Raw genomic sequence first — 26,879 nt, 5'->3', positions numbered from 1 at the left:
ACGTAGAAAAAAAAATTATTTTTCTTTCATTTTTCCCTGGATTAAATATATTTTTTGTTGAAGTTTGTTTTATATATAGACATAAAAATGTATCTGGTGTTATATCTGTCACTATGGTCCTATTATATGATTATGAGAATAAAATCTGTCCTTCAGAACAGTAACTTCTGAAGTTGTTTTCCTCAGATATTTTAATGTACAGACAATTAGGCAGCACTGAAATGTTACCTTACAGCACTTCAGATGAGGAGGAACTCTGGAACATCAGCCGCAGAGTATTACAAGTTAGATTTACTGTCACTGTTTCCAAGCAAAATCCATTTAATGGGTAGAACTTGGCTCCCCTTTTTTTTTTCTTAGATATGTTTCCCCAGCAAGATCAAATTTAACATTAGATTCTCCTGATAAAAGTTACCACCTAGTGTTCATATATTGAAGAACTTGCAGACTTTAATTAGAAATAGTCAATGCAATGAATGACAGATTTCTTTTCCTGAAGACTGGAGTTTGGTGTACCCTGTGTTTGAAGTGATACAGGAAATCCTAGTTCTCTGTTTTTCATCTGGATTTCTATTTGCTGGTATGAGTGTTGCAGGTATTAGCTGTTCAGCTCTGTAGGAAACATAAAACTCCGGGCTTTTCTTTGCCCCCCAAACAGATGGTTTATTTTTATTACTTAGGCAGAACAGGAGAGGCCATTGTAAAGCAAGATGGCAGGGTTGTAGGATTAATTTTTTTTTCCATGCATAGCCGAGTTGCTCACTGTAGTCAGTAGAAGTGGGTATTTCAAGAGAGCCATTTAGGCACTGTATATCGTAGTAGTTTTTTTGCTAGTGTGGGCACTCTGAATGTTTTCCAGAGGTGTCTGCCTCAGTCTACTCAAACTTGTACCAGAATTAAATTCTTGCAGTTAGACATTGTAGGTACCACTTTGTCGTTTAGAAAACTACATTATTGGTTGTTCCCACAGATTTATACAGCAGAATTTACCAAAGATGAAATTATATCAGTCTTGCTTCTGCAACTATGTCTCTTTTTCTCCTATTTAATTTAAAATTTATCTTTCAGGTTGGATAAGGTGCTGTGCAGCAAGGTGGTGCCATTTCACATTTCTTTTTTCTTTTTCCTCTTTTTTTCCCCCCCCTCCCTCCTCACTGAAGAAAGTAGAAGTAGTTTCTGTTTTAGAAAGAATTCTGTAATGGTCCCCAGTTATATGGAAAATGAGCATTTCTATTGTCTTTGTGTTACATGTCAGAAAGAGGATCAAGGGCAAGGTTTTTTTGATTGAGATGGAAACGATGCATTTGGTTACCAAGTTGCTTCTATTAAATAGATAATCAAATTTGCCATTGCGGTACTTAGCCTAAAATTGATATACATAAAAAGAGACTCTTCAAAGTGTCTTTACAGAAATAAGGAAGCTTTTTCCCTACTGGAGATGATTAGAATAAGAAATCGACGTGCAGGGAAGGAAGGTTTTGGAAAATGCAGCCTAAGAGAACACCACCCTCTGGTGGTAGACATTACATAGTTTAGTCTGCTCTGCCACACCGTGAACTGGAACCTTCATGGCAGGGAATGTCTCTGCTCCTGAAGAGCTTGGAGAACTTTTTAAAAAGATAATTGAATTGCACGTATGGTTTCCTGCCACTGTAGCTCTTTGGATATGATGGGGGAGGTTTGGGCTGCTTGACCCCCTTCCTTCTGAGTTTGTCAGGTAATTCATTCTTTCTCCTCCCCTCTTGCTGCATTTTGCCATTTTTGCTGGGCTGTAGCAATAGGCTCTCTGGATATTGGTGCTTTAAGCAGGTAATCAGAACAGCATGCACGAAACAGCTCATAGCTTCAAGGAATCATTTGGCTTGTTCTGCAAATTTAATTAATCTCTTAGTTTATTCATATTTAGCTGTTTGGTTTGAATTTTATGTGCCAGTCCTCAGTTAGCTTCCGAAGTAATGTCTGTAATTACTTGTACGTGAAACACAATTAGCAACCCTAACTGGAGGAAAAGGGTGGCTGTTAACTGTTTATCTTGTAGGGTATTCATGCCAAGAAACAGATTATTTCAAAGATTTTTTTTATTTTTGATAAGCTGTTCAGGTATGGGTTCAATCTGTCAATCAGTGGCATGTGAGCTCCCAAAGAAGCTGTAGAACTGTTATTTCTAGTTCTGTTTAGGCATAACAAGAATGCTTTAAAATGCTTCTTGAAGGCATATTTGAGTTCCTTGCTTTTCATGCCCGTTACACTTCAGAAAGTGTAGCATACTAGAATGTGTGAGAATAACATTTTTCATCCTTGTTTTCCTTTCTGTTTGGTAGTAAGCATTTTATGATGATTTTTCCTGTGTTCTTTCACAGCATAGTGGAAACTGCTCTTACCCCCCATCTAGGCTGAACACCCAAAACAGTTTTAGCTTTGTTTTGTATGTCATTAATAGAGGAATTTGTGAAACCTTGTTAATCTTCTCCAAGGCTCCAGATGAAAAGCAAAAAATCTGGGATGTTTCCATGAGTAGGAGTCCTAATTCCATGACTGCTAAACTCATAGAAACAAACTTTAAATGTGGAGAACTAGCTACAGAAGCTTGTTTTTATGTGCAGGATCCCAACATCACCAGCATTTAATTAATGTATTGTTCAAGGTCAGCACATCACTGCTCTGATTTGCAGGTTTATGCTTTGCTAGTGAAGACTCCCCTTTAAGGAATTCCACACCTATTGTGCCAAATAACAGCCATTTGCAAGCCAGAGCTCTGGAAACACCACTGGTGAAAGGCTACTTTTCCATATCTGCATTAACTTGCAGGTGATAGAACAGGAAGTCAGAGTACATCAGATGACAAATCATGGATATGAGAAGCCAAAAGATTATTTTCTTCTTACACCTCTTTTTTTATTGCACTTTGTCTTAATATGGAGATAAAGACATAGACAAGAGTGGGTGTTTTAGGCAATTTCAGCAATGATCCTCTAGCCTGACAGGCAGAAGGATCACTTCATCATCATAAGAGATGCTTTAAGTTCTCATGTCTTTGTTATATAAAAATAAGGTGAATTGAGGAGAAGTGTATTTGTCTGTGTTTTCCACTGGGGGACAGGAATGCAACATTCTGAGGAGAGCAGTTTTTCCCTTTCCTTTTCTACACTTCTCTGTTTTCTTTGCATTAAAAGAAGCATCAATATCAAAATAATCAGCATTTGTAAGGAAAAAAAAAACACTTAAAAAATCCATGAACTTCAGATACTAACTTAATAGATGAGGTTTTTTTGCAGCCATTTTGTACCAATTTCAAATGTTGAGATGTGCTTCAGCTTTTTTCTTTGGGACTGATTGGCTAATAATGAAAATGTATGTTGTCTTTGACTTGAATCAACACTTCTAATGCCTTCTTCTAAAAGACAGTTTTAATAAGAAATAAAGAACCTTTTATTAACGCAAAACTTCATCATGTTTTGTTGCTCACAGAGAGGCCTAAGCAGTGTTTATTTTATGTAGGCATTTGAGGTCTGTGCATATTCATATTTTTGTTCCTAAAGGACTGGAAAAGAAATAGTTATATTTAAACTTCACTGAAAAAAAGCATGGTATGCTTAAGTTTGGGCTTGGTTTCTGAGCCACGGTGTTCCATAGTCAAAATTTAATGTAACGCAGTGGTTTGTGGCAGCAGCAGCTGGGAGAGTTCGCAGTGTTTGAGCTTTTGGGTTCATAAACCTAAATCAACTTTTCTTTTCTTTGTCCTTGAACTCCTGCTTTTTTGTTGGTTGGTTGGTTGGCTTTTTTTGTTGTTGTTGGCAGGTTGAACACTACTCTCCAGCATTTCTATATGATTATAGAATGGGATGGAGGGAATGGTAAGTGGGAGACTACAGTTGCTGCCTTAAGCTTCTGGACTCCTTGCATAGTTAGTAAGCTCTGGAGCTTGAGGCTAAGGTAGAAAGGTGTCAGACGATATTTCAATGAGCTTTCTCACTTGTACGATTTAAAACATGACTTCAGTTTTCTTCATATTACTGTAGATTATTGAAGTCACAGATTACTCATATAAACTAACCATTGCAAAGCTGTTGCCCCAGCAGCTGGGGACTGTCAGACTTGGAGTTTCCTCTCCATGCTTTCCTATGTGAAAGGCAGATGTGCATTACAAGAGGCATCAGGTTGCAGTAAGGTTGAGAAGAGTGGGAAGATTACCCCATATACTTCACCATTCATTGCTTTGGTGGTAAAACCTAAATGGTGAGAAAATACTTAATCTTCCTTATGGACACGCATTTCAATGGGTTTGGTTGGCTCTGGGGAAGTGAGACCAAGAATGAGAGTGCCTGCTCTCCCTTCTCTTCCAGAACAGCCTCTGGGCTGTTCAAAGGAAAATAATCTGATAAATGAGTAATTCTGGCAGATGTTTTGAGAGTTTCAGTACTGGAAGTTATTATGGTGCCTTAACTGAAAATAAGGGACTGGGAACTGATGAGTGGCTTACTATTAAAATAGCAAGGTTTAATATGCTGCAGAGGCCTTTTGTCCCTTGTGAAAATCTTGACAATTTATGGCATAGTCAAACATTTGGGGATGCTTGAACCATAAATGTGACTATTATTGACAGAAAATGAGGCAAATGTACACTTTAATTGGAACCACATAAATTAGACTGGAGGAATTAATTAAAAAATAACAGACATGTGTCTTGAAATTGGAAGGCCCTTTCTACATATTGGAAAGGGCATGGTAAGGTGACTTGAAAGATAGCTCCAGTATAAGAAAAGCTAATTGAAACATTTCTTTTATTAAAATAATAGTTCTTATGTGTCCAGGATAAATATGATTTGTAATTAAATTCTGTCAGTTAACAATCCCATTTTCAAGATCTCTCATTTATTATAAACTCCCCTTGAGAAGTTCACTTCATTAGTTTGTTTCATAGGACTTACTACTGTTGCAAAGTGCTTGGTTTATGGGTTCATGGGTCAGTTTCCTTCATGAGAACCAATGTTTCTCCCCCTTTAGGAGCATAAATTTTGATGTCTCAACACGCTGAATTCAGTTCAAATTTGTACATTTACTGATCTATTAAGTTTCATAAAGGGATACTAAAATAATTCTAGTGATAAACATACAGACATTTACTGGAATATAAAGGTGCAATTTTTATGGGTTCTGTGCTACTCTTAGTTTTACACTTACATTTTTGAGCATTTTCTAGAATTGTCTCGTCTGTTATAAAATGCCCATGTCACACATTTTCCAAGTTGTCTTTGAGAGCAAATTGTATAGATCAAGCTGCTTAGATGTTTTCCCCAGGTACTTTTTAAAAATTTTCCTATATTTAGTTCTATCTCCACTGTATTACTCTCAGATAATGGTAAATGTTTGTTCTTAAGTACCAGATGGATCTTCAAATGGCTGCAGCATTTTACTTTTCCTTAAGTGTTGTAGTTCCTTGTCTTGTTTCTTGGAGTTGGTAAAGTTGTTGTGATTGCCATCTTTAGCAGAGGAGCATGTAATTTTCATCTTAATTATGAGTCCTTGGCCATTCGCCCACTCAGTGGGTGTCTTACTACTAGTCCATTCTGGTGTGTGTCTTTCCTAATGAATACCCACTTAACATATCATTGAAAAAATAAAATACTTCTTGCTGGTTTGATGGTAGTGGTTGCTTTGTCTTCCTCAGTTACTTATATTTCATGCTTTAAACTTGCATTGGTCTATTACCAATATCCTTTGATACAGGTTCAATAATCCATAAATTTTCAATTAGTTGGGTATTAAATTGTCTTCATATCCTCGTTTTACCAGATGCAGGTGCTGTATAAGCTAGCCCCTCACTGGTTTTAGGTTTTGCAATGAAACAGTACCTTTATGTAGAGCTTTCTCACTGTATGTGCTCAGTAATAAATTAAAGTATGAATGCTAACTGTGGATCTGAGGGATTCTCTAACAGTAAATTTAAAGTAGATTGTTAAAATAGGAGTTTACTCTTCATGATTTTAGCACTTCGGATCCTGTAATGACAGTCAATAATATTTGTTCTTTTTTATGTTGGTGAGTTTTATGGAACAATGAAATTTTAGTTGAAATAATGTAAGCCTGCTGCTTTACGTAACAGTGGGAAATGTGACACAAGGGTACAGAAGTTTTCAGTGACCTTGTTCCTGGTCTGTACCGAAATAGCTACAGTAAGCAAATTGTTATTATCAGGCAGAGCAAGGAGTATTTGTTCTTTGGGGAAGCCACTCTCAGGGGATACTTTCTCAATGATAATGAAATTCCTACTTCATCAATTTAGGATTCACAACTGCTTTGGAAATGGTGGGAGCATATGCTGTAAAAATGGCAATTTTCTTCATGTCTGTCATGCAATGTGTTACAAGCCTGGTTAATACAGTTGCTGTAGACTCTTCTGTACAAAACTGCATTTTCCTTAAAAACATGTCTGCATATATATTAATGACCTGGATCTTAAGTTGAAGGTCATCTGTAACAATGTTACACTTGTTGTCTTGCTAGTCTTTATTTATTAGCTATTCATGACTTTTCTTGCTAAATAATAGGCAAAATCTGGTAGTCAAATCTAGAGCTTCCTTTGTAGCTTTGGGGAAGAATCATTTTATTGAGCCAAGGGAAATAAGGTTTATTATGGAATGTCATCTTTAAGCAAGGAGTGTCTTTTTGGAGAGAAAACCAGCTCAAAACACATTATCAGACTTCCTGGGGAGAGCCCCCCGACCTCCCACCCCTCAAAAGCCCAACCAACCAAAACAAAAAACCCCACAACAAAAACCCACCAAATTAAATCCCCAAAATATGAATAAGGTGTTGCAATTTTTAAAAGTATAGCAATCATAAAGGATAACTTAGCATAAAAAACTCTTTTCAGTTTTTCTTCATGAAGAAGAGAAGCCAAGAAAAAGAGAAAATGTTGTATTTATGAACAAAACCCCTAAGAACTGAATAGCTCTCCTGTATCATACGCGCTCATAATTCTAAGTTCAGTTTTACAGAAAATCAAGTTTCTGGTTTCTTTACTGTCTGTTAATTCTTTTGGTGCTTTGTACTGTGAAAGCGATGAGATCTGCTGATAGCTCATATAAGAATACACTGCAATTGTTATTTTATACTCTCCAGTCTAACACATCTTATTTACATATTTATAAATATAATTTACTATAATTAATACTTACCTGTGATTCCTTTTTATGACTTTGTTTGTCATCTCTTAATGCAAATGCCTGTGCACATTCTATGGTGCATTCCTCTAATAGCTGGGTATCTGTGTTTATTTTCCAAGTGGGCTAATGCATCTTTCTGTCTGCGTGTTATTTAAAAAGAAAAACGCTAAAAGTTCTCTTTCCAAGTGGAGTTTTATTGCCAGACCGTTATTGGAGCTCTAGATTCAAGTATGTACTGAAAGGGAAGGTTTTATCCATTTTACCTTAATTTATTATGCAAAAAGTAGTTATGTATGAATGACACTGGAAATGCCGTCAATAAGCTATGAATCAGAGAAGTCAGTGAAGAGTTCTCAGTAAGTAAATAAAATCTTTTGGACTTTCAGTTCTATTCCCTGGTCATATGTGACCAGTTTCTCTGTTCTGTGAACAGACACATGAAGAAAAGAAAAAAAAGATTCCACAATAGCAGTTTCAATGTCATAATTATACTAGTTTGAAAACAAACCAGTGGGAGGCACCAAGTCAGAATAACAATTTAATAGGGAAATTAAAAAATAGGAAAAAAAGAGAAAACACTGGTTCAAACTGACAGAGTCAGGATACAACCTGACACCCTGTTAGTCAGGGTGGTGGTAGCAGTCTGGTAGAATGGTGGTTGCAGTCCTCCTGAAGTGGTGGATAGGGCTCTGTTGAAGCAGTGATCTTGTAGAAAGGGTCTGCTCTTCCTCAGAAGGTCCAGTGGGAGCTGTGTAGCTCCTGTCCTCTGGAAATCCAGTGGAAAGGGTGTCTGTGGTGTTCGGAATCTCAGATTATATCCAGGATGGAATGCTTGGTTCCTCCCTCTGGGTGGAGCATCTCACAATGGGGTAATGAGTCATGAGGCCAAGTGTTGATGAGGCTCATTAACAGAAGATGGTCCAGAGGGAGTTATCTCTGAGTCAGGCGTCAGGACAGTGATGGGTCATTAACAGAAAGATAGTCTGGGGGGAGGAGGCAAGGAAACACTGGCCCCACCTGATTTCAACAGCTCATGAGGATGGTAATAGAATACACTGCAACCCAGGACAATAACATTTGTGTTACTTCCCATAGAGTACTCTCAGAAAGCAGTTTCTTTTAATTGTGGAACTGTTTCTTGATTACACTACAGTAAGTCTGTTACGTACATTGGGATGCTGATGGACTGGAGACATTTGATGTTACACTAACACATTAATTTATGCTCTGTAAAAGAACAAGTTGCTCTGGGAATAAGAACCATGCAGAATGTGCATTTAATGTGGTGTAAGAAGCTAACACTCTCCAAATAACCTTCTTGCTAGTTCACGTTGCTGTTTTATGCAAACTGTAGGATTGAAGAGTAAGGAAATGCCATATTTACTATCAGTCAAAATAACTACTTTAAAAACTCTGATTTTCTTCTCTTAGCATGCTGTTTACTCTGACATCTCTTCCATAATGTATTTGAATGAACTTAATTCTTTTTAATGGAAACATCTGTTATAGGTCAGAGACCAGCGATTGTTTGTAACTTGGACCCTTAAAATAACCCAAAAGGAGATTTTTGGAGATGGTGTGATTTCTTACACCACAGCAGGAGTGCAAACAAGGAAACAGTCTGGCTTAGTGTTCAGTCATTTCATGTAATACTTGGACATGCCTGTCTTTTTCAAAAGAAATGCTTTGTGATATGCTGATATCGTTCATACTTGCCTTTACCTTAAGTTTCAACTGATAGTAATCACAGAAGTTACCAGAAACTGTGAAGGGTCATTCCCTGCTTGGTCACAGAGTCCTTCGTTAAGCAAAAGTTGAGGACTCAAGATTTTCTTAGGTATTTCGTTCGATGTTGATGGCTGAAGAAGGCTAAGTACTGGAACTGGGACTGTCTGATTTCTGTGTCACAGAATCAGGTGTTCTAGGTGGTGGAAGGGGTTGGATGTTCTAAATATTTTTTCTTGAGGCAGTGGGTGAAAAGACCATGCTGGGAAGACAGGCTCTTTCAGGCTGCTTACCATAACCTGCTAACAGTAACTGGACAACTGAACTTGCAAGTTTTAGGGCTGTGCAGAAGGTGTGATTTTGTGTGGCAGCTCTGGTTTTATGGGTTAGAATCAGAAGCTGTAAAGGCAATGGCTTTCATTATTAATGTTATTTTATTAATAAAAATGGGCAAAAGATTATCCTGCAAAAGAACTTCTTACCTGAAGTCTGGGAACAAGTGCAGCTTCTTGCCTTCATTTTAGTCTAAGCTATTAGAATTCACTGTATATATAGAATATGAAATGTTTGTATCATGTCTGTATATTCACATAGTGGCTGTTTTGTTTACAAAGAAATACCAAGCAACAAAACAAAAATAACGCTCTTAGTATTAATATCCAGTGCATGAGAGCTCTGGCCGAGATACTCTGTTCTTGCACAACTCTTTGAGATACTGGGTGTGTAACCCTTGAACTCAAAAAAATCCTTTTGAAGCAAAAGGATTTTGGAGCTTAACTGACAGTTACTTACTCCTAGCAGCTTCTCTCCCATGCAGTAATAGTTTCTTGATAGATCTTTCCTTCTACTATTCCCCCATGCCGGAAATAGCAAATTTTCATATCTTACTTTGATGCTGACTCTGCCATGCAGTTAACAATGGGGTGCTTTGCCGTTTAATAAGAAAAACCCCACCACAGCCACCCCAAAAAATCCCAAACCAACCAACCAAAAAGTCCCAAAAACCAAAACCACCAAACCCAAAGGCAGTGGAGAAAGGGAGACAATGTCAAGAAGAAAAAGAAAACATCTTTTTTGACAGATGGAAAAGGTTTGTGTTAAAAATTGCAAAGATGCATTTCATTAGCTAGGAAAGGGCAATGCAGGTTTGATGGATTTTTGGTCACCCTTGTGTGTTTTGGCACAGATTTTACTAGCATAGTGGAAGTCTCAGTAAAAATGAAAAAAAAAATTAAATTAAAGTGTTTCTCATGCCTTTCCAATTAAATAGGAACTTCTGCAAATGGTGATTAATGTCTTGCCAACTCTTGTGCTGGTTTTTCCTTGTGCTGAGATTTTTAGGTGAGGTCATTGTTCTGTCAACAGAATTGCATTCTGATTTTAATTGGGATAAAGCTTACCTTTCAAAACTTGCCAGGGTCCTGCCTGTATGTGTGTATTTTTGTTTTATTTGTTAAGCAGTTAAGGCTTAACTGGATTTATTCAGGCACAGCTCTCCTGGAGATGTTGCCAACCCTTATGGCGTTTGCAGGGAGAGCAAGGTGATCCGCAATTATTTGTGTTAATGAGAGTCCCGGTTGACAGAAGCCAAATGCCCCCCCAATACATGGAAGAAATACAAGGCAGCTTCAGTTACAGTTCTTGTATTTTGGGCGCTTGGGATCATTGGTCTTAAGGCTTTTCTCAAGTACTCTTGTCTGTAATGAAGAAAGGGTTAAAACAGGGGCAGGAGGTATTCTTGGGTTCCACTCAACTGAGCAGGCTAAAACTTTTCGAAAGTTAATTGATTTGCAGTCTGAATAAAAGTTAGTTCTGAACAGAAGGTCATGGGTTCATGGAGGCAAAGAGCATTTCACTGCCATAGTGGATTTTGCTGCTGTGGCAGCTCAGAACTGTTACAATTGCTGCAGCTGCCTGATTGTGGCTGGTGCAGAAAAGTGCTTGAAGCCTTCTTGATTGCAGAAACACACAAATAAAATCCAGAAGCCAAATTTGGGTTAAACTTTGTTGACAAGTAGTGAGGCCTGAGTAGAACATCTTGAATCCTGTAACTCATCCCTGACAAAAAGCATCCCACTGTTTTTTCAGAGCTGTATTATGGAGGTGGATGATTTCCTGTCTTTTCCTCTTCCTCCTCCTCCCCGGCTTTGAGCTTGCTCCTCTCTTATCTGGACTTCTGGCTGACTCTTCCACAGCAGAAGTTAAGGCTTAATTTTTCTGGCAAATCACTTAAATCCTAAATCAGCATTTAGGGACTGTTTGACTGTAGTGCTTCCCAATCCCAGTGAGTCATGTTGGCAACCTGTGTTTCTAACACATTGTCATCTGCAAATATTTATAGACTGCTCTGTTTTCTTCTCTGTCATGACATAATAATGAGCAAGCAAATATTGATTTATCTGTGTATTTGTGTATTGACTAAATTCTACCCTTGTATGTAATTTTTTAAAAATGTACTTAAATACCAAGTGGTGGTGCACTTCAGCTGCTGCTTTACAACGAAGAGGTGAGAGAGAACTAGACACTAAGCAAACCAAAATTTACTTGGTTGGGAGGTGGCTTCTCAGAGGCAGAGTGTGCCAGACTGAAATCCAGTAGTGTAGCTGGTAGACTAATGCTATAATCAATCAGATATCAGCACTGCAGATTTGGGAAGAATCTTTCAGTGGGGGATTTGCACTTGCAAATATTTCCCCTCGAACCTGAATCTGGTTTGGAGGCAAGGTAAGCCTGAAGGTGGCATGTGTCAAACACATGGGATTTGTACTGTGGGGGCAGTTTGGAGACAAGTGTGACTTGGCACTTGCTCATAAAAAAAACCTAACAACCAACCAACCAAAAAAAACCCCAAATACCAAATCAAACAAGCAAACAAAACCCCAACAGCCAAAAAGCTTTGAAGCCAAATTGTTTTGGCTTCAGTTGTACACAGTTTTAATGTATTTTAGTGATTTACTTACCATACCTAATTCTCTGCTCTTAGATCAGCGGGCAACTTTTAGTACCAATTCTGGAGTCAATGAAGGAGGGAGGAAACACCCCAACCTTTCCCCCACCTCCTCCCACACGTTCCCCCCCAGATCCCCATCAAACCAGTGATGCAAAGGCAATCCCTCACCAGCTCCCCATGCTAACCTGGAACTGTAGCTGTCTACACTGGCTTTGCCAAAATTGTTACTGGTGGGATTTTGTATAACAGCAGTGAGAAGTGTAACATTTCTGTAGGACTGTACTACATGCCGTGGTTCTTCCTGCACTGGATATTTGTTCCCTTTATGTTTCTGTGCATGCTTTGTGTAAACCCTTTTAAAAATGGTGCTGTGTGCTGTGGTAAGCTTTGAATGCTCTTGGATGGCTGGGGAAACAAGACCATTGTGTAATTCTGAAAATAGTTTTCTCCAACAAATAACTTTCAAGGTATTTAAAATCTGAAGTAAAAATTTGAAGGCTATTGTTTGTGTTTATCAAAGTCAGGATACCTCTAGCAGTGTTTTGGGCTTAGTTTTGTTACATGTGGGTTTTTGCATAAAAGTTGATGGTTAGACTGAGCAAGTGTGATGACATATAAAATCTTGGTTTTGATAGATTTCCAGAAGAAACAGCCAGATGATGACTCTACTCCCAGCACAAGCAACAGCCAGTCAGATTTGTTCTCTGGGGAAACGAACAGTGACAACAGCAATACCTCTCTAACCACGCAGGCCGCTAACTCCAACCAGCAACTTTTGACAGAACTGAATGTAACTTCACCGAGCAAAGAGGAATGTAAGTGCACACGTCCTAAGTGAAAGCAAAGGAGGCATAAACATTTTCCTTTGTTCTCAGGTTTATGTTTCACTGACTCCCTCTGGAAGTAAATGGCCTGGCTTTTGGGATGAAGGGAAAGGCTAGAAGCTATTCACAAAATAGACATTGATGGCTTTAACTGAAGAACAAATAGGAGTTTTTAACTAACTTTATAGCCATTTGATCTGTGGGAAAGAATTTAATTGTGAGAAAGTCCTTCTCACATTAGTGGTAAATTGATATGTATATTCTAGCATCAACACCAGTATCTTGTGAAATTTGACTTTTAAACATGTTGGTTCTTTGTTACTGCAGTTGCACATAACACTGACTGTAATGCATATTTGTCTGGACTGCTACTTGCATGTAACTTATTTTATGTGGTAATTTATCTATTCTTTCATGACCTATCTTTTGTCTTTATTGAACTGTCAGGCAAAAATTCTCCCCAAAGGTAAGTTAGAATGCTTAGCAAACACAGTGACATAAAATTTACTTTTAAATTACTCTAAATCTCTGTATAAAGTTCATCTTGCATCTAATCTGTTGAGTTTTAAAATCTTCATTCTACAACCTAAGCTCCAATGTGTAATTTGTAGCTTCATTTTTCTCCAGTTGTAGATTTATTTTAGAAGGTGCTCCATGGAGAGAAACCCCCTTGAGCTGAGATTACTTTAGGTTGTGGCCAGTAAATAGATCTACATGTTGCAAGAAAATACTTGGTTTTCAGTAGGAAATTTGCAAGAGCTACTCTGGTTCTTAAACATTTAGGCAACTGCTGGAAATAACAATGTTGACAAATCACTAGGAATAAAAAGTCTTGCTTTCAGTCGTGTTAACTATTTGCATAGGATGGTTTTGCTGAGTTGTCCAAGTATTTATTCTGTTTACAGGTAAGAAGAGTTTTTAATTGTGCAGGTTGGCTGTGGACAAAGCATAAAATGTCATTTTGGGATTGTGGTGGTTTATTAGACTATAGACTAAAGTAAAACTTTTAAACTGTGACATTGTTATCTAACTGCATTTCAGAACATTGTCAGAAATACAAGTGTTCAGATGTGAATGTTCTGTAACTAGTTCTTGTCATGAGACTAAACTTGCCATGTAACTCGTGTCTCTCCTTCGTGTACACGGTCACTGCTGACCACCCTTCCATCTCTTCCTTCTGTTCAGTGCTTCTTCAGGGGAAACCTGTAGCCTGCTGTAAAAACAAGGCCTTAAAACAAGCTTCCTGGAGAATTCAGGAAAACACATTATGCTTCAGCAACACATTTGGACCTTCATGGTGCAGGGGACTTCAGCAACCCTGCTTGCTTATGAGCCAGTGTCACGGGGTGCTTCTGTAGTGCTTATTGGGTCAGCTTTTCTGAAATTTTTTTCAGGTAGAAATGAAATTGTGTTACAACGAAGTGTTTCTGTTGTGACTGAGAAAGATTTGGTAAGTGGGAAGGTGATTACAGGGATGGGGAAGAACTTAAATAGTGTCCTTCATCCTGAATTGCTGCGAGCCTGTGTGCATACACTGAACATGATGGGTATTAGGCAGCACATCCTGCAGAGCATTTGAAAATATTGCCTATTAAAAAAACTCTCCTTATGACTTCCTGCTGGTGTGTTTTAAAGTGAAATACAGTGGAGAGATGTATTTCCAGCTCTGCCTTCTCTCACATCCCTACTACCTCTTTAATGAAGCTTAATACCATTTGTTAGAAATAGTTATATACAGATGGAGATTTTCTGCTGGATAATGATCACATTGTGCTAGGTTCTTTCCTTTAATGAGGAATGCCCAAACTTAAACATCTTCTTGATTTTAGTTTGAGGGTGTCTTTTTCCGTGCAATGTTTATTTATTTTGCAGCATATTCTGTAAAGTATGCACTGCTCTTAGTGCAGCTGTGTTCTTCAAAGACTGATATTTTTCACTGCCATGTGATGACGTACAGCTATGTTCTGTTCTGAATAGAATTGTGGTAATTCACCAGAAATCAATTGTGTGGCATCACTGTGGTGTAATCCCTACCCAAGTGTGTGAAAATTGGTCTAATAGGGGAGGATCCTCATGTTTCATTTCACTCACCTCTCTTTCCTTTCAAGATTTTTAGGAGAGTCTTGCATCAAGGCATTTGCCGCAGTACTTGAGTCCACAGGGTAAACAGAGGGGACAAAATTGCAGCAAGTCGTTTAGGCAATTAAAGTCATTTAGGTTACAACAACTGAAGAAAACCATAGAAATCACTTTATCAGAGAAGGTGAAAGGGTTTTTGTACATGTTTTTTAATAGCCATTCCTTTTTCTAACACAGAATGAATGATACAGAGAAAAGTTCCTTGTACTGTATTTTGCAGGAGTTCTGTTTGGCAGTATGCAAGTATTTGTGTGTTTTCTTGTTACTGTTTTGATTTTATGTGAGAGTTGCATTTGCATTCCTGAGTGTCTTATATATACAACCAGCTTGTAGTGACTTTTCATCTCCCAGCAGTCTCAGTTCTGAAGAGTTACCACAATGGCTGCTGTGCCTATTAATATCTCTTCCCCTTATAGGTGAAAGGTAGTTCTCAACATTATATTTACAGTCAACAAAAATGTGTTAAAAATTTATACCCAGAGACAGTGAAACAAGTAATTTTTTCCCCCTCCTTCACATGTGTTTGATTTTTTATGAAATAATACTGATTACTGACTTTTTAAAAATGCTGTTGAAACTGGCAGGGGGGGAATTCTATGGAATTCTTTTTTTTTTTCTCCTCCTCCACATATACTTCTTGAGTTGCCTGTTTCTATCCAAAACCTTCTGGTCTCACCAATTGCAGTAAATTCCCCGAAATAAACTTGCAGACAAAAGAGTAATACTGATATTGGTATAGCTCTTGTTAGTCTAGATCTGCATGGATTTTACTGATCCATTTCTTAACAGGTAGTTAAATCAGTCTAACTTTTGTTCTGCTGCTGCTTTATGTGCAGATAAGTTTCATCTGTTCTCATTTTTCCTTCCATCTCCCCCTTTCATTTAGGAGCTCCTAATGGTAGTTATTTCAGTATCAGTCACTATATCAGCCAGTTGGTCTGTCAAAGATACCCTTTTCCTATTGGGTGGGCAAGATTTTTGATTATTTTTAACAGGCAGGAAAGAATGGGTTTGACAACAGCCCTCACTTCTCTCTGTCCCTACCTACCTTCAGCCACCAACATTCTTTAAAAAAGCAGCTTATTAAGCAAGGTTCTATGTATTTTGGTAAAGAAAAGGTCACACTGCACATGGAATAATTTTGCTTAGTTTCAGGCCTTCAATGCTTTCTTTGGGGCTGTCACATCATTTTTCTGTCACTGTATGAGCAGAGCCAAAGCTGGTTCTGTGCAGGTTTGAAATTAACTGTGTTGTTATGTGACAGGAGAAATGTCACTGTGAGGAACACTGACTCTGGCAGCTTGATCAGATTTGGCATTTCAGTAGTTTTTAGCTCTGGTTGACAGGATTTTATTTTAATTGTGTGCTTAACTTTTCTTGGCCTTCTTGAATAGCAAAAACCACAATGAAAAAGGACAAAAGGATTATCTGATGTTTCTAGAAGAGTTAAATGCTCTTTATTCATGCGTTGAAGAATTTATAGGAAGATAAACAAACATCTGAGCAACTGCTGTGAATGTCAGAAAATACACTGGAGATTTCAGCCCAGAAGGATGGTGATGATCACTGACCACACCTTACCTCTCAGTGTGCTGAATTTTAGATGCCCAAATACAAAGGTATTTCATGACTGGATGTCTGTAAATTTTGGCTAGGTTTGTATACCCTTCAGAATTTGAGCCATTGCACATCGAAAACTAAGTGTTTAAAACATCTTTGTCTCAAACATTTAAATTTGCAAGATAAGGTTAGAAGAATGCTTTATAACATTGTTTATTTTATTAAGAATTTGTGTGCACTGAAAGCACTGAAATACCCCCAATTATGAAGTAATTTTAGGGAAATGAATGCACTTGAAGTGTACTAGTCCTGAGACAAAAATGCAGTAGGTTTCTAGAAAAGATACCTGGCAGAAAGGTGAGAGATTGTTTTTCCTACTGCACCTATTGGATGTTTATACTCTGAGTTTCATTGCTTGTTGAAGCATGACTGTGTAAAAAGCCACATAGGCTATAGCACTCAAAAAGTAATGGTATTTTTTCTCTTTGGAATAAAATAAGAATATATGTCATTTTTTTCAACATAACTTTATGAAAAATGGATAAACAAGTACGTTCTTTCTTTGCTTCTTTCTTGTTGAATGGCCTTTTCTCTGACACTCTGCAGAAGGTTTCTACCAATTTATAACAACTTCACAGTTTTTGCATTTTGCCTGGGTTTGTGAGCAGAGTCCTAGATGACAGCTTTTCTATGTATGCTCTGAAAATACTTCATATTTTGAGTTATGATGATGATATCCTTAACTGCAATTTGTGCTTTTTAAGGAAGGACAGGGATTTTTTAAATGACAGTTGTTCTTGGATGTTATTCATTGCACACTTTGGAAAATGCCCTGGCTTTGAGAATTCACCTGCTTATTGCAGTAGGTGTCAGTTTTCTACATCCTGTCTTGGTTTGTTTGGGGATTTTTTTCAGTTCTTTTTTTTTGTTTGTTTTGTTTTTGTTTTTCTGGGGGGTGGGGACTGTGCTTTTGATTTGTTTTGGGTTTGGTTTGGTTATTTCCTAATTTGGTGAATGGGGAACTTTTTTTTTTTCTGGCTCACCTCTGACTGAGAGTTATGTGCATACCCACTTCTTAAGTATTAAATGTATAAACAGACCAAGCTAGCTGCCTGGTTTTGTCATGTCATAAATGGTTGTAGAAAGTAACTTGCTTTGTTGCTAACCTAATTTATTCTCATACCAATTTCTATGTTTTTCTCTGATTCAAAAAGAATGCAGTAACTGGTAAAATTGTGCTGTGCTACAATGAAGGCTACCTGACCCACATGACCCAATACTAAATTAAACTTGTACCCAAACATAACTGAGAAACCTGCAGCTGGGTAGTGGTGAATAATTCTAATTTTCTTTATCAACTCACAAGATTGTCATGTGTTCTTTATCATTGTAGTCAACTTCGTGTCTTGTATCACACCTCTAATACACGATATGCACCTGGCTGTTTTATGATGTTATAGGCATCTTTGAGTTTCTATGCTGCAGAATAAGAACTAGCTATTTTCTCAGGCTTTTGCTTTTATTAAATTAGATAATAGTACAAGTTGTTTTACATTGTCTGGGATTTTTTTTTAGCCTTGTTTTCATTAGAAGCTATTTACAAATAGTCTTTTGCTACTGTTTTTAATGTTAAAATTAAATAACTCAGTTTTTTGGTTTGATTGTCATTGAATCTTTTTTTTTTTAAATATTTATCACAAAATACATATAACTTAATGTCAATGCAAGGACTTTTTCTCTGTGAATTTGTAAGAATGCTTTCAAATGTAAAACCATATTGAGTTGTGGGCTATTTGAGTTGTCTTTTGAGAAATGCCACTAGTATTAGGTGCCAGTACTGGACATAAAGGCAGTTAGAAATTTGAATAAAAACTGTCCTCATCATCTTTTCCTCAGTGAAGGCTTTTCTGTAAGTTTCCATCTATTCCCTACAGTCTCAGTTTCATATAAAGAACATATAAAATATCTGTGTTTTCTAGCAACTTAAGCAAAGATCTGGCACAAAGATTTATGAAATGAGCACTTCTTCCCATGTCTGTGGCATGATAATTTGAAACATAATAAAGACTAGGGAAGTAATACCACTGTTAATTGTTCCTTCTGATTTATAGTCACTTCACATTGCCGAGTAGACAGTGTATCCTAGGGTCCCATTTATTAGAGTGAAAGGATCCAGTGGAACATGAAACAGAAATATGGTTGCATAAGAAAAATGTGGGTTAGAGCTGCACAGCTTTTGAGGTTAAATAAAATTGCTTATAAAAATGTAATTTAACTGCTGGTTTTAAAACATTTTTTCAGTTCAACTTTCACAGTTTCAAAACACATTTTACAGTTCAACTTACACCTACAAAGTAGGAGAATATCACGTCTATTACTGAGGAAAAACAGGTAACAGTGAGACAATAGTAGAGAAGAGGGTGGAATCTGAATCCTGTCTCCCTTTACTTCATTATAGTTGTTAAATTTACCATCCATTCAGCAGCAAAGCAGTCTATGTTTCGTTTCCTTCTCCAAAAGCTTCATGCAGAAAAAAATCCACAAAAGTACTTAAAGGCAGATTTGTAAAACTAGATTTTAAAAAGTAATTATTTTTATGTGATATAATCCTTTTAAGTGTTTAGTAATGGCATCACTTAGATGATCATGCATCTTGCCCATTCTGCAGCAAATAAGGAGTTCTTAAGTGTTGTAAAGTTCTTTTGCCTTTTTTCCTGAAAGACAGTATAGTCTGTCTGTGCAGACTGAACTTAGAGATTTATGTTCCTGTTTGTTTATGTGTTGGTGTTCATAATCAGTGACTGTCTTCAGACTCAGTTGTGTAGATTTAATTAGATTATGTCTCTCCCAGTTGAGGAAATGTATAACTAGGTTACTGGTTTGGACACGTTTCCCAAGGTGGGTTCTTTCCTGTATTGCAAATAGCCATGAAATTGTTCCTGTCTTGGCTAGAACACTGCTGTCCAAGGAAATTCTGCTCTTAGCTTCTTTCAGCCTGTTGCATTTTCAGGGGGTCAGTGTGGCTTACCTGGGCAGGAACCATGACAGTACCAAAAGCTCAAGGTGGAGTTCCTCTGTCCTTACATTACTGTGATCAAATGTTACTGAGCTTCAGGCTCCTTCGCTTACTTTTCATGTTTGTTCATTATCTGGCTTGCAGTTTTTGTGGTATGTGAAATTGTTTCAATGCATTACTGTAATTTAGACTTTTTACTCATGTGCTAACTTAGTTTTGTTCCATCCTCATCTCTGTCTACACAGTAAGTGCTTCCAAGTACTGTTCAAATCTACCTTATGTGTGTACTCTGGGCTCAAACTTAGTGGAACAGCAAGAAGAGGGAGTTAAACACTCCTAGTATTGAACTTTCTTCCTGCACAGGAGGCTCTGACTGAGTGGAGTCACTTTACAGACTTCAGGAAGGGGAAACAACAAGTTGCCCTGACTCAGAGATGTCCTCAGGACAAATGCTACTTGGCAGCAGTTAACATAGTTCAGGAAGGGAGGTGGACAATGCAGAAGGGCATTCGAAAAGAATATTTAAACATACAGAATTTAGAATAGTCTACAATAGTAAATAATAGAAATATTAATGTATCCATAGAAAAACAAGCAATATATACAATTTTACTGCTTTGGATTACTTAGAGAAATTGGGTTTGAATCTGTCTTTCCAATCAATGCATTTTGAGTACAGCTAACAGTAAGTTATGGAAAACTATGGATATCAAAAGCCAAAAAAAAGCAACTACATTAACAACACCTTTTGTATTAATATATAAGATTCGACTAAAAGGATCTTGTTTTGTCCTTTATTAATTCTGTGTTTGAATTTGTAAATTTGAGAATTCTCAAAATTCTCACAATTCTTCTAATTTCTCCAGTAGCTTTTAGTACTTTTGTATTTATAATCATCTGCTGTTGGGTTTACATTATCTCTGGGCAGTGGCTGCTTTTGTTTGAAAGAGGAGTTGCAAATGTCAGAAACCATACACTGGAAAAAACAGGAGCAGAAGCTGTTGTGTTATCTGTTAATTGGATATAGAATAGAAAGGTATTTCTGTTCTTCCATTTTAATGTCTTGTTTGTGCTGAGCAAAAAGTGCTCTACAGCCTTGTGGGTTATGTTAGAAGCTAGATGTGTGGCCTTTCACTGTGCACTGAAGTGTTTTATGTAGCACAGTTAAATAGCCTTGAAAAACTTACTTTTTGGCCGTGAAGATGCAAATATATCCTGAATCATGGAAAGTTATAAGCCTACCTTTGTGAATAGCCAAGATGGACTGGTGTTCTATTGTTATCTGACTTCCCTTTTCTTTCTCACACATAGAATTTTTATCAAAGCTGTGAGAAATATGCTGTTCTGTTTCAAACAGTACAAAGATGCCTGAATTAGCAGTTGTGTATACCAAAAGATGCCACGTGGTGACTTCCACATAGAACTGCACAGTCAAGCCCATAGTACTGAATTATGCATGACATTTTTAATGGTGGAACAAAAGGAGTAGCAGAAGGAAATGCTGCAAAGTACATTCTGCCTTCACTGGTTATTAGGCACTAGTGTATATGCATGCAAATCCCAAGATATTCTTTATTGAAACTCTGGTGCTGTGCTATACAAATCAAAGCTGTATGAAAGCCATACCTAATGAGGGAAGAATAAATAACAGAAAAACTCTGACACAGGGAAGTGCAGAATGCATACCAACTTACTGTACTTTAGAGAGTGAGAAATAAAGTTCTTATATTTGGCTGGATGCTGAAAGTATCAGCTAGTGTAAATATTTACTGTACAGTAATTGAAAGGATTAGTCTTATTTGTTAGTCCACGGTGATGATGCCTCTCACTGTCTATTCAGTGAAAACTGGGAGAATGTAACTAAAATTATTTACAGAAGAGCTGCTGCATTTTAAGAGGCAGCTGCATTTAAAGTCAGTTCATTGAAATTCCATACCCTGTTGATTTTATTGCTTACAGGGTATCCTGTATTGAAACCAAATATGTGGTGTGTGAAAGTAGAGACTGACTTAACAGACCTGCTCTGTAGTTTTTTGAATATCCAGAAGGTTTTAATAGAAAACTTGGTAAGGATTCTGTTTCAGTATTGATTTTCTTCCCAAACGCCCCAAACCTTAGACTAGGCATTTTTTGAGCCTTTTGTAATAGTATTACTAACATAGATCAAGATAATTTTTCTAGGCCAGAATATAAAAAAATTGAAAATACTATGTTGTAAAAAATTACTTCTGCTTACTTGACCATTGCTGGTTGTTGAGAAGAGATTGTTGCTTGCCAGTGCTGTCAGGCCTGAAGCCAACACCACCTTGGTGATACCAGGATGCTCCATCCATCCATCCATGATGCTTTATTGTTGGCTAGGACAGGACCCACCACGGGACTCCCAGTCCTCCTCACTGCAAAAGCAAGCTTGTCTCTTCTCATATATAGACTTGACCCTACAGAGAGGTCCCCACTACACCTATCCCCTTACTGTGGAGTTCAGCCATTTCTCACCAGCTCTCCCCTTACCAGCAGAATCCAACAGTGCCTCGCAGTACTGTCTGTAACATCTGCCAGCTGCTTATGCTGTTGCCTGTCACAAACAGCAGTTTCCTGTGTCATGGTCAGTAGTTTCCCATGTGCTGATGCTTTGCTTAACCTCAGGCCAGGCCCTGATGAGTGACCTCAGTGTTTGCCTGCAGGCCAAGAACTGGTTTCTTGACCATTGTAACCACCCCTTAAAAGATTACCCATTGCACAGGTATGAAATGGTGTGTATTGCTGGAGGGACTTCTTGGGAGAACAGAAAAACTCAAGAAGTTTATTGGTCCTTCTCTGGAAAATTGAGAGTGTAAAACTCTGTTCCCAAGTGGACTTCACTGAAATCAAATGCACCAAAGTAACTTCTTCACATCTTTTCCCCCGAAACTGCAGAATTTTATTTTTTTTCAGTGTTACAATGCTATAAGTTTTGCAGAGTAGACAAAGTTGCCTGAGACCCTGATACTTAATGAAAAAGAGAAATGAAGGAAAACTTCAAGAGTGAGCTTCCCAGAGAGAAGCAAAAAGAAACAGGTTACTAACAGGCCAGGTTTGAAAATACTTGAAAAGGTAAAAACATTGCCACAGTCACAGTGCTGCTTTCCAGATATGCAAAGACTGGGGAAAAAAAAAAAAGGGGGGGAGGAAAGTAATTTTAGTATTTTTCAGTGCATGAAGACTTAATGTTAAAGGTTATTCTGTTATACTAAGCTCTGTTGTATTGCCAGCAAGTATTACTGTATCACAGGCAGTTCACTGCAAACTTAATTATTGGTATTTTGATAGCCAAACTCTAGTAGGTCTAACTCAATTTCAGGCTCTCTAGCATCTTCCCATTTATAATAGCCAATTTTCAAAGCTATGATGTGTTATTACCATTGGTAATGCTACTGTCAATTCGTCTTGGCTTCCCTGCATGGAGTTTATTTTTATTTATTTCTTTTTACTGCAAGTCACGGTGTATACTCAATTGGTTGCTATTTTAACAAGATCTCTGGAGAACTCCTCAACGATGATGCATGTTGAGAAAAAAAGCCAGAAAGTAATTTACTACCAAGCAGATACCAAATGAGTGGGCAAGAGTCCAGAGCTGAAAAACCTTAAACATAGGAAGAGTTTGTTAGCATATGCTTGTGCCACACTTAGAACACATAATGAGAACAAGATGAGAGGCTAAGTCGTTATCTTACTGGGGTCAGTAGCAAGGTTTGATATCAGAGAAGTGATCACTTTGTCCCTTGTGTTACTTGTGGGTTACTTAGATACATTTCTAGAATTGCAATTACGATGAGTATTTTCCTAAAAATGCCTCTTGAAATATTTATACAGTATTTTTTAGAAGTATAACTTTGTCCCAACTTTTCATCTTATTTTTTTTACCTCAAGACATTCAGGTTCATCTGGGTAAGAAGTACTGAGAGTAGTAGACTGCTTCCATATGTGCTCTCCAAAGACAAGTGCTCCTCAGTGTTTTATGTTCCTAAGTATAATCTTGATGGGTTGTAAATGTTAAATATAGATGGTGTTTTGAGACATACACTCTTCTCCGTTTCCAGGTGGGCCATGCACAGGTACAGCTCATGCCTCGTTAACCACACCAACCAAAAGATCTTGTGACTCAGGTACGTGTTTTGCGGGATCAAGGAATTAGGTTTTGCATTATATTTAGCAGTTATAGTTTCAGAGTAAAGGGTAGTAACCATACCTTGCAAATGCCAAATGGAAATAAATATTGTTGCTTTGCTGACAGAAATGTACATATAAAAGGATTAGTATGGCAGATAGTTCACCTGAGAATCCTGTTAAACATAATTCTATAAATATACTCTGTTTTCAGTTAATCTTTGTAAAAGCAAGACATACAGGAGTAATCAGTTTAAGTCTAATGATTGTGACAGTGTTCTGGAAATCCTGCCCTTGAAATGAAGAGTATTGAGCAGAAAACTGTTTGGAGTACATTGACTTACCCTGATTGAAGATACAGTATAGACAGCTGATGTTTGCATTGAGGCTAAATTTTACCTGCTTTGGGTTCTTTCGATGCCTTTATTTCTACATGCAGGATATAGATGAATAATGTCTCACAGAGCTGGTGTTAGTAGCAACATGTTAGGTCATTGCCAGGTGGAAGTTGCTGCTTCTGCATCAGATCTGTCCTGAAGAATCACGTGTGCACTCAGCCAAGTTACCTGCACTGGATCAGGTCTTCTCCAGGCTTTGATTTTGTGTGGATTAAGGAGAACTCACACAATCCGTTCCACCAGTACCACTCTTGGAAGCCATACCTCCTGTGGAAGGGGTGGGTGTGTAGGTAGCGGTAATGTTCTAGCAGTCTGTGTTTCCAAAATAATTTTTGCTTATATTTGCATTTATGTGCAGAAAGGTAGGGTATTCCTGTTTGAGTAAGTGCTCTTGCTCTTTAAGGAGTCCAAGGGAAATTTTCTCTGAAGTCATTCTTTCAAAACGTGTTTCAAGTTACTGTTTGTTGAGCTGAACTGTAGTTATTCCATAGGTGGGTGTTGTTAGCTTGCAGCAGATGTGTGGTGATACAAGTTGGCTTATTCTGCAGTGAAGGGAGGTTACTGCATTACCTTGCTCTTGGTACAGGTGCAGACTTCTCAAATAACACATGATAATCCGTGGCAATGCTGTGTGTGTTGTTTGCCAAAGAACTCTCTGAGTTTGGAACTGGAAGATAGTTCTCCAAAACAGAAAGACTGGATTTTCTTTTCTGTGTAGCCATGGAGGTATACCTAAACGAGATGGAATGTTTGCCACTATAGCCCTTGCAAACTAATCTGCTTTGCTTGTGGTATTACTGAATTGTATTTTCTTTATCTGTTAGCTGTTGTAATGTTTAGCTGGTTTTCATGGAAGAGTAATTTCAAAGCTTGCTGTGGTGCTATAGATACAGTAAACTGAGAGTCCTGTTGGAAAATTTTTTTGTGTGTGCTTAGCAAGAAGAAATGAAAGTTTGTTATTTGGACTGTCAAATGGCACCAGTAAAAGCTCCTTGGAGTAAAGCAGATGAAACTAGGAGACAATGAAAAATGTCTGTTACATGTTTGGCTAACTTTGCTCAGTAGTTCTCTTATTTTTGATTTGTGCTTGTTTGGTCTGTACATGCTTGTATGTTTTCCATTTAGTGTGTTTTGCAAGAAAATGAGGAGATGACCTTAATTTGATACCATAACTTTAATGTTCAGTCAACTAAATCTACTGATTTTGTATTACCTCATTTTCCCCTGAGGTTCTTACATTATGTGCTCAGCAATCTACATATTATCTTTGTAGTGCCTTACACGAATAAACCTGGTACCACGAGTTACTTTTCTTTTCCAGATCCTGAATTTTCAGCAAACTTTCATTTTTAAAATAAATTACCTTCTTGTCATGGGAATTGACAAGAAAACATTGGCTACAAAATATTACCCAGAAGTGCTGTGACATCTTCAGGCATGAGCAGCATGCCATGTAGGTGAACATTTGTCATGGTTTAACCACAAGGCCAAAAACATAGCCCCATTAGCTACTGTGAAGAAAATTAACTCTATCCCAGCCAAAATCAGCATGTTCTTTCACACTAGAATCACTTCCACTTCCTAGGAAGCTACTTAAATGGTGCAAGCAATATTTGTCAACACTACACATTGTTCATAAGCCTATTTTCTGTAGGTATCCTACATTTCTTCTGCTTGGAAGAGCTTTGAAGAAAGAATGTTGTGTTGGATTTTATCTGTCTAATTCTGTTCACCCTTCAAGCATAGTTTTTCCCTTAAGTTCCCTAAATCAGCATTTGAGACAGAAAATTAGAAATTTGACCTACTTATCTTATATGTAAGTTTCCATCAGGATATTAAGAAAGAGACAAAACTTTCATATTTTATCAGCACGAGTGTAACAATTGAAGAAAGATCAAAACAATAAATCTGCCAAGGTACAGGAAAAGTTCTCATAGAGAAAGAAACAGGTTTTACCTATGCACTTGTCAACCTGCATGCTGTAGAAGCTGTTCCAATAAAAAATAGTATTATGACACCAAATAGTGGGGGTTTTCCTCCTGTTCGCCGGTATCATCACTGTGGTAAAAAGTATTTCTATTGCAGTGTACCCACAGGACAAGGATTATAATGAAAAGAATGAATAAAGCCTTGCAATCATTAGTTTGGATGATGCCTCAAAGGTTTTGAGAGCCGGCAGTCTGAAGATGCTGTAGGAAGACAAATAGGACTGTGTGGTCCGGTGTATAGCTTCTTATGTATTTTGATTTGTTTCTTAATGGTTGGGTAATGTGATGATTGATGGCAGGTACTGTGAGGCTTGCACTAGTCTGCAGGGCATCCACATCCCATTTGTATCAGGTGCCTGTGTTGGGAAAGTGCAGTACCAAGTGCATACTACTCTTGTTTTTCTGCTCTCCAACTTTAATGATGATTTACTACACAACTCTAAACAGCCAGATTTTATAACATTTTCATGCAGCTTAAAGAAACCTGGAAAAAAACTGATGGAACTGTGTGAGTGTGCTCAGTTAATTTTTAATTGTGCAGTAGAGAAGGTGGTAGAAACAGGCAGATAAAATGTGGTGATGATACAATCAATTCATACATTATATCCATAAAGTTGGTGAGGTTTTAAGTACTTTGTTTCTCAGTAGCAGTTCATGAGAAATGTGCATCTGTATAGTTATGTAATATTTTGTATAGTTGTGTGTGTAGATAGCTCACATTTTATGAGAACATCTGTCCCAGATTGGTGTGGTGGTGTTTATATTGTACAAGATGAGTATCTCTCTCTTTGCTTTATATGTTTTCTAGTTTAAAATTCGAGTCTAGAAGATGGAAATAATTCTTTCACTGCTTGAGTAAAGTGGTTAAACAGGTCCTTTTTGAAGTTTTGAATTTATTGATGTTCTTGTACTAAGACATGTGCTTACTTGTAACAGTGCCAGGAATCCAAATGCTTTGAGATTGAAC

The 26,879-nt window shown here is 37.5% G+C and overlaps 1 protein-coding gene across 4 annotated transcripts in view; it reads left to right on the top strand.

Moving 5' to 3' along the window:
- Window positions 1-26,879, top strand: part of ZFAND3 (zinc finger AN1-type containing 3) — a 138,214-nt gene that overhangs the window by 76,050 nt on the left and 35,285 nt on the right. For 3 of the 4 annotated variants that reach the window (XM_039568163.1, XM_020583980.2, XM_039568165.1), the window contains exons 4-5: window positions 12,477-12,656; window positions 23,460-23,525. In XM_039568163.1, the coding sequence (XP_039424097.1) occupies window positions 12,477-12,656; window positions 23,460-23,525 (246 nt within the window). The remainder of the gene's footprint in view (window positions 1-12,476; window positions 12,657-23,459; window positions 23,526-26,879) is intronic. The other variant, XM_039568164.1, reaches the window with a different exon arrangement.

Source organism: Corvus cornix, chromosome 3 (genome assembly GCF_000738735.6).
Source record: "Corvus cornix cornix isolate S_Up_H32 chromosome 3, ASM73873v5, whole genome shotgun sequence".
In the NCBI taxonomy this organism is placed as follows: Eukaryota; Metazoa; Chordata; class Aves; order Passeriformes; family Corvidae; genus Corvus; species Corvus cornix.
Note: the sequence above shows the minus strand (reverse complement) of the source record. Positions and strands in the feature narration are given on the sequence as shown.